General features: G+C 36.7%; 1 protein-coding gene across 2 annotated transcripts in view; it reads left to right on the top strand.

Moving 5' to 3' along the window:
- epha8 (eph receptor A8) overlaps positions 1-15,388 on the top strand; it is a 180,972-nt gene that overhangs the window by 148,206 nt on the left and 17,378 nt on the right. The window contains exons 7-10 of one of the 2 annotated variants that reach the window (XM_056467927.1): positions 3,677-3,839; positions 6,151-6,268; positions 9,034-9,101; positions 9,290-9,415. In XM_056467927.1, the coding sequence (XP_056323902.1) occupies positions 3,677-3,839; positions 6,151-6,268; positions 9,034-9,101; positions 9,290-9,415 (475 nt within the window). The remainder of the gene's footprint in view (positions 1-3,676; positions 3,840-6,150; positions 6,269-9,033; positions 9,102-9,289; positions 9,416-15,388) is intronic. The other variant, XM_056467928.1, reaches the window with a different exon arrangement.

The following is a 15,388-nucleotide window of genomic DNA, read 5'->3' on the forward strand; positions in this document are numbered from 1 at the left end:
TGACAAATTTGCATAAATGTAGTAATGAACATTAAACTTTAATTTGTTAGACCCTCACCATCAGTGTTGGGCACGTTCCTTTAAAGGGCACCTACAGTATGGTGAAAAATCTACTTTTCAAGCTGTTTGGACAGACATGTGTGTAGGTGTAGTGTATAGACCGTCATACTGGGGTGATATAACACCCAGTCTTTTTTTTTCAATTTAACCACATAAAAACAGTGGACCAATTGGAGCGGTTTTCAGATCAACCGCAACTTGACGTAGGAGTGCGGTCCCCCCGCCCACCAATATAGTCAAATATCCCATTTTAAACAATGGTTTATTGGCAGCTGAGGCTTATTGAAAGGAAATGACCGACCAATAGTGCTCTCAGACTGATTTGGCGAGATTATTTAAAGTGACATTGAAGGCAAACACACAGCGAGCCCTGCCAAACACTGGAGGGAAGTTATAATTATACCAATATTTATTTACAGGCGTGCATTACTATATCCTCAGTTTGTTGTTTCACGTCCGCCATTGTCAGTGTGTGCGATGTCACCAAAGAAACACCCTAGCTCTATTTTTAGATGTAAGGCTCATTGGGCTCAACACAAGATCAACATTCACCACATGATCACTCTCATCGGCGCCATTGTTTGTAACTTTAGGTGGGTTTGAAAACGTGTACTTTTCATTGCGTCTTCCTTAACCTCAGCCGTTTGCATTTCCCGCTGTCACAGAAGCTCCCTGTCATCTTAACTAGGTGCTGCTGGAAAGTGCGAGCACGTTGCCTCACGTGAGCATCCCTCCAAAGAAAATAACGAACTTGCCTTAAGCAGGTTGCACACCAGAAGTGCCGCTCGGCGATGCACAACGGCATGCATTTTAGAATTCTAAACATAGGTTTCTATCAGAGTACACACAAGGCACGACTCGGGACACTGTTCATATTTCTGCCACGCCACAGAGCACCATCTGAATGGTTTCATTTTAAATAACATGCAAATGTGTACGTCTGGTGTGCCGTGTCGCTGCTCTGAGCGGCGCATCTGGTGTGTGACACCCTTTAGTTATAGCCTCAGTAAATGTTAATTCAATGTGTGTGGTTATTAGTCTTGGTGTACAAGCTCGAAACTTGAAACTAGCACACAGTTGGCTGTAAAACTATACAAAGACACAAATGGTTTTGTACTCTCTGCTTGGTCTGTGTCCGGGTCGTACATGTACAGCTGAATGCTGGTCCTCTCACTCCTCATGTTGCTTCTCTCTGTCTGTCTGTCTGTTGCCATACACAAAGCAGGGGAGCTCTTGGCTCCGCCCCCTTAAGTTGGGTGGGAAGTCGAAACAAATTTTCATGTGAAGCAACACACACCCTAAAACAGCGAGCTGTATACACACCCCCAAAATAACAAGTTTTTAAACACTTTAACACTTTGAACTGAACCTAAACTGGCACACTCAGAAGAACCATGAAATTAATATTAAATCTTAAGAAAGGGGCAAAATAGGTGCCCTTTTAAAGGAGTAATTGGTTATAGTTACTACTTCTTACAAATAGTAACTGGGTTAATAACTGAGTTACATAATTATAAAAGTAACTAATTACCAGAAAAAGTAACTATTGCGTTACTTCAAAACAAATCTAATTTGTCGAATGACTATAAAATAAATATAGAACATTGTCCACTAATCGATACTATTTTAATATTGTTGTGGGACAATGTGAGAGACAACAGCAGCATGTCCTCAACTATTTATCTAGATATTATTTTATTTAACTCTGTCTGAGTAATAAGTGTTTACGCTGGAGATAAATGAAGTTTTATTTGCTTTGATATCATGGCTTCGTCCTCTCCTTTGGTAGCAAAGCTCACGTTATCGCCTGCGTAGCCACTAATTTTGTGTCGGCATGTGACGATGTGAGGTGCTTCATTATATTAGAATTACTTGTCACCGACGCAGAAAACTCTTTTTTTCCTGGACATAAGTTGCACAATATATAAACGTTTCCTGCCTTTCACCTCAATGAGGGAAAAGTAGTGCTTATGTTTCCAGTTTGCAAACGCTACCTTTGAACTTGTTGGATTTGCCATCGTTCTGACTCCTGGTCATTGGTGTGTGCGACTGATTGCGCGTGTGCTTGTGAACACCCGCACTGCTCTGCCTCTGAATGGAAAGTGATGGAAATGTACTCCAATCATCACGATCTCAGTTACACCACGTGCACAGACACACCAATCATCATCACTGGTTGGTTATGTGTCCCACTCCAACCCCAGACACACGCACACAGACACACACAGACACACCTCAGAGAAAGAGAGGTCCAATGGCTGAGAGAGACGCTGCTTGCATGAAAACCGCTTCAGTGTTCTCAATTATAGTAGCGCACATTTTATTGCCAGTAACGGTGTTGTAATGGGGCAAACAGTAATTCACTTGATTACTCCTTACTGAAAAAATTATCGTCGTTAGTAACGCCGTTTATTTATAGTATTGTCATTCCCATCACTCCTCACCATACAAAATAGGATAGAAAACAATGCTATGTGTCATTTATAGGTATATATTATACTTCTAGGCATTTATTGGGGGCCAGGGGCCCAAAAGGCTGATATATACTTCTGGATCAAGTGTACGCGTACGGTCTGGTGCAGCCTTCGTGCGGTCGCATAGCCCTTGCCGGGGCTGACACCAACACAGACACACACCTCTCAAAAAATGTAACTACACTTCGCAATGACACGCAGCGCAAGCTCTGAGATAGGTCGGCTTGGTAGCTCTGACGAGTGTGGGCGGGACCGAGAGCAGCGTGAACCCATTGGAGCGAGTGTTTACAAGTGTCGAGTCCGGAGCTCCGGATGGAGACTTTTGTTTTGTGTTTACATTATGATGTTGCACGTCCGCCAGTTCCAGCCTCGAAATGAGCAAGTTTGTGCTACTTGTACATTAAGGTAGTGTTCAGAATAAATAAAACATCAGCGAAGAAATTCGACACAGAGGAACATAACCTGCTACCAGCTAGCGTTTCGGAACTGTTATTGCAGAGCAACACAAACAGCATGCAGAAGTAACGCACAAGGCAGGTGCCGTGGGTCACACCAATCACTCGACGCATAAATCAGGCTTTAGCGTACACTTACCTCACTTATTGGTTAAATCCGCCTTTTTAGAGGGGAGGTTTAGTTTTTATTTATTTGACAAATTAACAAAAATATACAAACAAGACTATTTCATACATATTTCAAACACTGTTGAGGTTAAAATATGCAAAAATGCTGCTGCAAAAACAGTGTCAAGTTAAAAGTATGTGTGTGAGTGCACTGCGAACTTTAATGTCATTAGTGTGTGACGTGTCTTTGCAGAAAACGATGCATCATTCGCTTGAAAAAAGTCCACCACAAATATATCAGATAAACTTGCTATATTTGACTGAATCTGCAAATGGGAGCGGTGGGCGGGGAGAACCAGCTCATTTGCATTTAAAGCCACAGGCTACAAAAAAGATACACTGTCCTCTGAGTCTAAAATGGACGTATTCTGGAGGCTATAATAAATGATCTGATGGGTATTTTGAGCTGAAACTTTACAGACACATTCTGGAGACTCTTGTATTCTTACATATTGTAAGGGTAAAATGGTAGCCCTTTAAATGAAGATTTTGTTTGAATGTAAGCTCTTATTTCAACAGGACAACGAGCAGCAAAGTTATGCTACACTGAAGTCAAAGAACACCAGTGCTAAAGTGTCCGGTTTGAAGCCTGGAACGAGTTATATCTTCCAGATTCGGGCCAGAACCTCGGCCGGCTGTGGACGCTTCAGTCAGTCGGTGGAGATACAGACCGGCAAAGCACGTGAGTGGTTCAGTATTACTTCGGGCACACTGAAAAAAAAAACATTGATTTGATTTACTCATTTTTTTAAGGTAAGTGGTTGCAGACATTTTATATGGGCTGTATTTAAACAGCGACACAGGCTCAGTGGTGACACGGGTGCTCTGCTTTCCCCCACAGTCCAAACACATGCGCTATAGGTGAATTGAATAAACTAAATTAGCCATAGTGTATGGGTGTGAATGAGTGTGTATGGATGTTTTCCAGTACTGGGTTACGGCTAGAAGGGGATTCGCTGTGTAAAACGTATGCTGGATAAGTTGGCGGTTCATTCCACTGTGTCGACCCCTGATGAATAAAGGACTAAGCCGAAGGAAAATGAATGAATGAGTGAATTTAAACGAACAAATGAAGTTGAACATTACTAAATTTAATTTGTTCAAATTCACCCCATATAAATTGTTTACAATCACTTACCTTAAAAAATTGTGTAAATCCAATAAAAAAAAAATTTCAATGCATGAATTTATACTTATGTTTGTATTTATTCATACGTTTATTCATTTTTTTTTAATGTTTAATAATGCTTATTTTGTGTTTCCTTTTTATATCTTTAAAATAATGTATGTATTACTTATTATTTTAACAATTTATTCTCAATTTTTCTTTTAAATATGCGTATGAAATGCATGTAAAAAATCTTTTAAATATGATAGATTAAGCTAAAATAAAGAATGATCATTTAATATGTCTTGTTTTGTGTTTTAATTTATTTGTATATCTATTTTTATAAATATGTATATAAAAGATTATATTTGATTTTATATATATTTCCTTCATTTTATGAAACGATACATATATATAAATATATTATCATGTATATGTGTTTTGCATTACATATTTTAGGGGGCCAAAGCATTGTTATAATGTAAACATTTTAATAAAAAATAGTTTTGTATAGATATTAGGCATGGGCCGGTATATTATTATGACGGTATGATTACCTTGGACACATATATCATGGTTTCACGGTACTGTGATTATTGACATAAAATATGTTCTTTTTAAATGTCTGGGTGAAAAACAACTTTTTCCACTGTGAGAAAATAGATTTTTACATCCTAGAAATAGTTTATATTTAGTTTATATTATGTTTATTTTAATATAGAAATATTTTTCCATATAGAACAATAACGGATTTATTTTATCTTTGCCATGATGACAGTAAATAATATTTGACTAGATATTTCTCAAGACACTTCTATACAGCTTAAAGTGACATTTAAAGGCTTAACTAGGTTAATGAAGTTAACTAGGCAACTTAGAGTAATTAGGCAAGTTATTGTATAATGGTGGTTTGTTCTGTAGACTATCGAAAAAAAATTAGCTTAAAGGGGCTAATAATTTTGACCATAAAATGTTTTAAAAAAAAATTTAAAACTGCTTTCACTCTTGCTCAACTTTCTCCAGAAGAAAAAATATTATCAGACATACTGTGAAAATTTCCTTGCTCTGTTAAACATCATTTGGGAAATATTTAAAAAAGAAAAAATAATATTTAAATAAATCATTGTTGTATAGATATTTTGTTGTGTAGATATTTTTATAAAATGAAGGAAAAATATATAAAATCAAATATAATCTTTTATATACATATTTATAAAAATAGATATACAAATAAATTAAAACACAGAACAAGACATGTTAAATGATCATTCTTTATTTTAGCTTAATCTATCATATTTAAAAGATTTTTTACATGAATTTCACACGCATATTAAAAAAAATTAGAGAATAAATTGTTAAAATAATGCTGTCTTCATTAGATTCAAAAACACTTCTTCTGGAGATAATTTTCCCCTAATAAACTTAATTAAATAGTCTTAACACAAACAAACAAACAAACTAACAAAAGACTTACAAATTTCGGTAGGAATGGTATATCATAAAATCTTAGCGGTTTTAAAAGCTTGACTTTTCCAAACCGCGGTAAACCTTGAAACCGATTATCGTCCAATGCCCTAATAGATATGAAGAACATCTCTCATTAATCTCAAAGTATTAAAAAACTTTTTGCAAGTTGTCTGAATTGCTCAAATCAGTACCACATGGCATTTCCAATTGTTTTTCAAACTCATTGAAGGCACAAAAAGTAATCCAAAAATAAATCACCATTTGCCACCATACACTGCTGTATTTTGTTTTCATGTCCATGAAGTGTACACGAGCGCACAGTTTCTGGTCGAACGTCTCCTGCAGTGAGAAAAGCGGTGATGATTCAGTGTTTAATGACGCATTGGTGTTGATATTTGGTTTCATGTTTCTCCGCCAGCTCCCCTGCGAAATACCAACGTGACCATTATCTGGATCTGCATGGCTTCGGTAACAGGACTGGTGACATTTCTGGCCGTTGTCATCTGCAGAAAACGGCAAGAGGAGTACTTTGAATTGTCTGCATTCATTTTCCCCTGCTTTATTCTATAACACTTTATATTGCAGCTGTATTATATGAAAGTTCTGCTTAAAAATACAATCTGTCATTATTTACTCATTTATCTCATTCTAAACCTGTTCATTCGTTCTGTTACTGAATCATTGGCTGAATTAGTTCTATATTGTGAATTGGAACAAATGATTCATTAGATTTGAATCAAAAGAATCATTCAGTCACAAATCTCTGCTCCTCCCACGATTTAGATTTTTAATGAAAGATGTTTGATTTTGTTATTGAATGTCTTCATATGTCGTACAGGTTTAGAATGATATGAGGGTGAGTAAAATTGTACATTTTGTGAGTGAATTATTCATTTTTCACCACTTAAACACCATACTGTAATATCTGTTTGCACGGTTAATTTTAGGAACGTTCACTCTCAAAAATACAGCTCATTGAAAATTTCATTTGATTGATTTTTGACTTATTCTAAAGTAGTATATAGTGCAACAGCAGGGTTCCAGGAATAACATGACATTTTTCTTCATAGAGAAATTGATATAATTAGGATTTATAAAGAGGTTGTATATTTAGATATTTTTTCCTCCAAGATGTAATATCAGTCTCAAAATGTGTCTGGGAAGTTTTAGCCCAAAGATATTTCCTAAATAATTTATTTATTATACCATGTTAAAACCCCTTTTGTCTGGAAACAAATACAGACTGGTTTTGTGAGTCTTTATAAATGCAAGTAAGCTTCTGCTCTCCACCCTTTTTCCACAAGCGGGCGAAGCCTTTACACTTTGTTTCTCATTTGTCTCTCAAGGCATAAGCTGTAAAGGCTCCGCCTCCTTGCAAAAAGGGGGTGGAGAGCAGGGCTGTAAAGGCTCCGCCCTCTTGTGAAAATAGGGTGGAAACCAGAAGCTCATTTGCATTTAAAAAGACACACAAAACCAGTGTGTACATGTTTCCTATCAAAAGGTTTGTAGAAAACATTCATATACTGTAATTTTTCTTCATTGAGAAATTGATTTAATTAAGCCTTTTAAAGAGGTCGTATTTAGATTTTTATTCCCTCCAAGATGTTATATCAGTTTTAAAAATGTGTCTGGGAAGTTTTAGCCCAAAGATATTTCCCTAAATCATTTATTATACCCTGCTAAAACCGTTTTTGTCAAGAAACAATTACAAACTGGTTTTGTGTGTCCTTTTAAATGCATATGAGCTTCTGCTCTCCACCCTTTATCCACAAGAGGGTGGAGCCTTTACACTTTGTTTCTCTGTTACTGGAGTAACTAAGGCATAAACTGTAAAGGCTCCGCCTCCTTGCAAAAAGGGGGTGGAGAGCAGGGCTGTAAAGGCTCCGCCCTCTTGTGAAAATAGGGTGGAGACCAGAAGCTCATTTGCATTTAAAAAGACTCACAAAACCAGTGTGTACATGTTTCCAATCAAAAGGTTTGTAGAAAACATTCATATAATTTTTCTTTATTGAGAAATTGATTTAATTAAGCCTTTTAAAGAGGTCGTATTTAGATTTTTATTCCCTCTAAGATGTTATATCAGTTTTCAAAAATGTGTCTGGGAAGATTTAGCCCAAAGATATGTCCCAAATCATTTATTATACCCTGCTAAAACCGTTTTTGTCAAGAAACAAATACACACTGGTTTTGTGTGAACTTTTAAATGCATATGAGCTTCTGCTCTCCACCCTTTTACTGGAGTAATTGAGACACAAGCTGTAAAGACTGCGCCCTCTTGTGAAAAGGGGGTGGAGAACAGAGCTGTAAAGGCTCCGCCCTCGTGTGAATATAAGATGGAGACCAGAAGCTAATTTGCATTTAAAAAGACACAAAACCAGTGTGTATTTGTTTCCAGTCAAGAAGTTTTGAGCATAACAATCATATTATTTTTCTTCATAGAGAAATGGATTTAATAAAGCCTTTTAAAGAGGTCGTAAATTTATTTATTTTTTCTTCAGGATGTTATATCTTTCTCAAAATATGTGTGGGAAGTTTTAGCCCAAAGATATTTCCCAAATCATTTATTTATTATTCCATTATTAAAACTTGTTTGCCAGGAAACAAATATACACTGCTTTTGTGTGTCTTTTTAAATGCAAATTCTGCTTGTGGAAAGAGGGCAGAGCCTTTTCAGTTTGTGTCTCTGTTAATGGAGTAACTAAGGCATAAGCTGTAAAGGCTCCGCCCTCTTGTGAAAATAGGGTGGAGACCAGAAGCTCATTTGCATTTTTAAAAACACACCAAAACCAGTGTGTATTTGTATCCAGTCAAAAAGTTTTTAGCATCGTATAATAAACGATTTTTGAAGTAGTCTTATTATATTGCGCTGCACTTTTGATTTGATCACATTTTTGAATTGTATTTTTTATTTTTTGCTCCAAATCAAAAGTCCAGTATGATTAATCTGATCTGAAGTCTTTTATGAATTCTCTATAAAGAAAAAGACTGAAAAAGTGAGCGCTCTTTGTTGCTTTTTGATGCCAACAACTTCAATTTCCATAAGTTAATGAATTTGATCATCGCTTCAATAAATGGACACTTTTTCTCAGTGTGTTTGATGTAAATATAATACAGCGGATTAAAAGGACGTTTGTTATTCTCGTGTGAAGTGAAATGTCTTGATGTTCTTTGCCAGTTAAGTATGGAGTTAATGAAGTTCTTTAAATTCTTACATTTGAGTATTATTAATGTGGGATGTATATCACAAGGCTGTTTTTTTATTAAATATTAATATCTGCGTTTCTGCTGGTGTGTGTTACAGACGCTGTGGGTACAGCAAAGCTTTCCAGGACTCAGACGAGGAGAAAATGCACTACCAAAATGGCCACGGTACGAGAGACACTCTTTTCCCCTGATGATTTCTCTTTTAATGAATTTTAGGCAGGAAACTATTGCCTTTTTTTTTGCTTCAATATCTTGCTGTAGCCGCTGCCTGGGCCCTTCAGAGATTGTGGCTGTGACTGAAAATTGCTTTCATGCTGCAATATGTGACCAAATGCTAATTTTGTTTATTCTAGTATCATTTCCAGAAGCCAGATTTTATATTGATCCCCACACATATGAGGACCCCTGCCAGGCTGTCCACGAGTTTGCCAGAGAAATTGAAGCATCCAGGATCAAAATAGAGAAAATCATTGGTTCAGGTAAAGCTGTCCTTGGCCGTGGTGTGAAATACATCTGGGCGTCTGGGAAATGCAGGAGAAGTGCCTGAGAAAACATCAACATAATATAAAGTTGTTAGTGTCATTTCAAAAAAGTTATATATATTTAAAAATGTACTGTATATATAATGGAGTAACCAAAAAAGCACCAAAATATGTGTATGCCACAATATTTCATATTCTTGTGATTTATATACAGTCGAAGACAAAATTATTAGCCCCACTGTAAGCTCTTTGTCAAATATTTATTAGGTGATCTTTAACCCTTTGACTGCCTCTCTATCAAACAGTTGACCATGTTTTTACTGTGTTAAATAATGGTTTACACACACAGCATAGAAATAAAATCAAACAAATATAATCCTGTTGCACTACTAGACTTGATTTTGGTTTTATTGTAATAAAAAACACAAGAAAACAAGTTAAATGAGAATCTGAAATAGTTTTTGTCACACTTCAAAAAATAAAGATGATTTAGTATTCAAATTTCAATATATTTTTTATATAAATTGGTCTTACACTTCATATTTACAGATTTTTCATAGTACATGTATTAAATATCATATCAGACATATCAATTTTGTAGAGGCTGATATTTGAGAAATTATGGGAGGTCTTGAAAAAAATGCATTGAGTGTTTTAGCTACCATCATTTGTAGTTCTTGGTGGGGTAGTTTAAGGGTCAATTGAGCAGGAATTTTGGGAATTTTCTATATACAATATATTCTATACAGTGCTTAGCATATATAAGCACACCCCTCACAAATCTTTCTTTTAAATTCATATTTTTAGTGAGACCTATACAATATTATATTTGTGCATATACATTATGGATTAGTCAGTACTGAAGCCAAATCTGGAGCTTATCTAACACTAGTGCACCCAAACTAGTACAGCCAAATGTATATGTTATAGTATAATGTATATGTTATAGTTATAATATATATATATATATATGTATTTAAAATATTAAATACAAATTTTAAAAAGAGGAAAAATCAAGAGAAGCAAAACAATTTGAAAAATGTAGTTGAAATTTTGTAGGTTGTATTTTTTTTTTGTTGCAATATTTTGCTTGAATTTATTTGTATTTTCTTTCAATTTCTAAATATGTTTGGTGACTAAAATGTAATTATAATAAATATATCTGTTTATTAAATGTTTATACCACTAGTGTGGTATTGCATTTATACAACAGTTCGATGTCATTATCATGTATATAAAAAAGAAAATCAAACACGTAGAGTCTCAAAACCCTTTTGTATGAGGTGGTCAGTTCTGTGGTCAGAACAGCAGAAACCTACTTCCCAAACGTCACTTTAGAGCTAGTATTTGAAAGATTCTCTTGTGTAATGTCTAAAATGGTGACCAAACAGGTTGTTTTGCTTAAATTTTAAGATTATACGGCTGAACGACATGAAATGCCATCAGTCTACAGAGATCTCCCAGTATTTCTCTGTTGTACTCTGGAGATTACAATAATTAACACAGAAAAAGCCAAAGCAAACACTACCAGATTACTATGGTATAAATAAAGCACTACAACATACAAGAGAGAGAGAGATCGACTTAGAAAGTCACTTACCTGTTTTATGAGGATTTGATCAGCTGTAGTTTGAAATTTCCACAGAATTTTTCTCCCCTAAAGACTTATTACGCGGTCTCTGTTGCCATCTTGTGCAAGAACATCAACTGTCTTTGCTCTGTCTGACAGGCTAATAGCCACCAGTGTGCTGAATCTCTGAAATTATAAATATTTAAAATAGGCACTATCCTTATAAATAAACTGCATATTTGCAATCTAAACAACTACATTCTTGCCTAAAAAAGCCTCAAAAGTACATTATGTTGTCAAACAGCAGCAATATTTGTCAAACTGTTGTGAGTTTATTGATCTGCTGTCACTCTGTGTGGGTGGAGTATTACACAAGGGTCAAGAGGCTGTATGAGGGCTGATATTGGTTTAATATCTCATGGCTATCAGTCAATCAGATTGGAGAACCAGACAGAACTGTTGTAGAAATAAATACATATATAATACATTTAGAGCAGCATGGTGGCGCAGTGGGTAGCACGATCGCCTTACAGCAAAAATGCCACTGGTTCGAGCCTCTAATGGGTCAGTTTTTTTTTGTTTGGGTCAGTTGGCATTCCTGTGTGGAGTTTGCATGTTCTCCAGTTCTCCAAAAACATGTGGTATGGGTGAATTGGGTAAGCTAAAGATGTCTGTAGTGTATGAGTGTGAATGACTGTGTATGGATGTTTCCCAGAAGGACATCCGCTGCGTAAAACATATGCTAGACAAGTTAGCGGTTCATTCCGCTGTGGCGACCCCGGATAAATAAAGGCACTAAGCTGAAAAGAAAATTAATGAATGAATGATACATATATATTTAATAATGTTTGTATTCTGGAGAAAGTCTTAAATCTTTTAGTTTTGCTAGAATAAATAATTAAAAAAACATCATTATTTTAAACAATGTTATTAGCTGCTTTAAGAAATCATTATTTATTTCAGTATATTTTTGTTATTTTTGTAGTTTTTTTGCAATATTAATATGTTTATCAATGTTGTTTTATGATCCTTAGTTATAAATAGCCAGACAGGGAGAGTAGAGCAATAATAATATCCAATACTAATTTTTATTGATTTATTTATTATTCTAAATATATAAATCCTGTTCAAAATGTTTCAAACTTTATATTAGAGCATACTGTGTGAGTATCTGTGACTGCTGATCATTTTGTGACAGCTCCTGGTTTGTCCTGAACAGTGAAGCTCCTGCTGTTCTTGACAAAAAGCCTTCAGGTCCTGCACGCTCTTTGATTTCTCCGCATGCTCTGCTCATTCCAGCTCTTCCCGCAGCGTCTGTCTGATGTGCGGCTCCATCTCTGACTCTTCAGTATCTCTGACAGGCTCACATACAACCAGCAGAATTGGCTGGAAGCACTCACTGATGCCCAACAAGGGATTCAATGTTAGAAATGAAGGGTTTGAAAACTTTTGAACAGGATAGTGCATGTGAATTACTTTGGGCCCTGTCATGCACCTGGCACAATGCAGCACCACGTAAGCATTATTTTGCTAGTTTCAGGCTATTGCAAGGTATCATTTGTGCTCCTTTTGTGTGCTGGTGTGAAACGGAGGTGCACAATTGTGACAGTATTTTACAAACATAATGTTTACAAAAATAATAACACATGGTTATTTGTTTATTTTTTTGTTGTTAGTGATTGGCTGGTCAAAAACATGGATACACATTGCATATTATGCTCACAGGGATGCACAGCAGCACATAAATATGTTTAAAGTCAAAATTTACAATGCTTATTTTGGTAGCTCACATTATTATTCTTAAGGTGAATGATTAGTCTGTGATCCAGTGATTAAAAATTGGTTTGTTTTGGTAATCTTCATTGAAAGTCTGATCATTTGCTTCCGCCTTTGGAGTGGCGGTCCTTCTGTTAATGTCAACCTAAAAGGTTTCTCACGGTGGCCGGGAAGTGCAAAACATTATTACAAAGTGTTAAAACTCGAGACAAATTTAAATTTTGAAAAACATTTTTACTTATCATAAGACACAATTACATAGGAAAAACGATTTTACCAAAGACGAAACAAATTTACATTTCAGAAAAAGCTTTACAAGATGCAAAACACCTTTACCAGCCGCTAAACAAATTTACAATGACAGATTCCTTACGGAAAGGGAATGTACCACACACCGGAAGTGATGTGGAATATACCACACACAGGGAGTGACGCAAGGAAAACTGTTGTTGTCGAGGTTGGTAAATTCATGTTGTGGAGTACATGACATAAATAAAGTTTATGGTGACAGAACGTGGACTGTGGTCTGTGATGTTTTGCCCATTTTGTGGCAAACACATGAGCAGCTTAACGCAGTTTTGCTGTACGTGTGGTCGGTGTTTGGAGATTCTAAAGGACGCGGACCAGATGGAAACACCAGACATACTGCATCAATAGCCGCATTTCCACTATCGGGCCAGTGCGAGCCAGGGCTTTAATCGGGCCAGGCCGGGCCAATAGCCCGGGAGGTTGAGAAATGAGGCCGAAATCATGTCGCGTTTCCACTGTCGGGCTAGTTGCTCGCAGCGCGTCACGCAAACACCGCCCCCAGAACGTCCCCCGAATCAAACGTCACACAACCCGCCCACTTCAGCGGGAACAAAAAACTCAAATTATAACCACAAACACAACCTGGCATCACTACGAGAGCTGGAAGATGGAGAACACCGAAGCGATTGCTTTTTTACTGTTTGTGGTCTGTTGGTGTAAGGCCAGACAGCGATCCCTGGATAAGAACATTCGAGTTTGGCGGCATTTTCCTTGGCCCAAATGTTCAGAAGAGCCCTGGTGTCCTCAACTGACCAGTACTGTCTGCTATCCATTTTTTCTTCTTCTTAGTGAGTTGATCAAGCGCGATAGCAAAACAAATGTAAGGGAAGAAAGCATCTTGTCTTCTCTTTACCTGACAGGAAAACTCCGCCTTTGTACGTAACCCCGCCCTGAAGCCCCAGTTGGCCCTCCTTGGCCCAAGGTATTCGGCGGGCCGAAAAAGGCCGGACGCTGGCCCCAAGGAAGCCCCGCTTTGGCCCGATTACGCCCCGAAAGTGATAGTGGAAACGCGACTGGCCTTGGCTCGCCCTGGCTCGCTCGCTTTAGGCGCGATAGTGGAAATGCGGCTAATGTGTTCTATACTTTAACGAGGGCTCGTATGCTGTAATCGTGGACTTGATGTCAAGTCTACACGGTGTAAACATCTGCTTGAGGACTCTTAACAGTAAACTCAATGAAGCTGGTGTTACGGTTTAACTGGTGTCCGTGTTAACTGGTGACCCTTTCCAGATGTAAAGTATTCACGTTTGCAGATTGGCAGATTCGTCTCTTTTTCACAGCAACAAAATGTCCATACCAAATAAAAAAAATTATCACCTGGTGTCAGTGTAAACATTACTGATTTTAATATTTGTGTGGCAGAACAGTATATAACCAAAATTATAATAAGAAATAATTATAATTGATCATGTCATCAACTGGATTCGAACCCAAGTCAAAAGGTTCAGCGTGAGTATCAATCGACCTATCTAGGAGTACATGTTTAAGGCGGTTTCGATATCTTTATTAGTCAACATATGCCATGATTTGATTGTTCCATGTACTTGTGTTTACATGTTTCTACATACTCTCACGCTGATATTTTCTCAGAATAGCATTAAATGGCAAACAATGTTTTATCGTAGTTGGTCAAACCATTATTTTTATAGTTGTAGACTCATGTTAACCTGTGCCTTTGGACTCATGTTCACCTGTGTCTACAAATTTGTTTCATGACTGGTAAAAGTGTTTTGCGTCTTATTTTTTTCTAAAATGGAAATTTGTTTTGTCTTTGGTAAAATCGTTTTTCCTATGTAATTGTGTCTTATGATTAGTAAAAATGTTTTTCAAAATGTAAATTTGTCTCAAGCTTTGTAAAAGTGTTTAACACTTTGTAATATTGTTTTGCACTTCCCGGCCACCGTAGTACATATAGCATTTGCATATTAATACCCTCTCTTACCTTTAGTTTGCTAAGAGGGAATGATGTGCAAATGAAAGCTCCGCCACCCTCCCACCCCACCAAACTCACTATTCTGTTTCAGTTGGAAGTACATCAACATTCTGAAATAAGTCTCAGCAACTTCCGGTTCACATGGACTTTAAGTATTAAAAAATTAAAGGATTCAAATAAAAAAAAAAAAACATTGTCAGCATAAATTTAAAAACCGCTTCATCCTCCCACACCTTCTTTATGTCAGGGGCCTTTGGTGGAATCTGGCTCATTCTGTAGATGCAGGTCTGCTTGATTAAATCTTGCTTATGACCAGATCCGTTTCATCACTACTGAAGCGTTCAGTCTTTCTGCTTACAAAGTCCAAATTCGCTTTCCTCGA

The sequence above is a fragment of the Danio aesculapii genome, chromosome 11 (genome assembly GCF_903798145.1).
Source record: "Danio aesculapii chromosome 11, fDanAes4.1, whole genome shotgun sequence".
NCBI classification, from domain to species: Eukaryota; Metazoa; Chordata; class Actinopteri; order Cypriniformes; family Danionidae; genus Danio; species Danio aesculapii.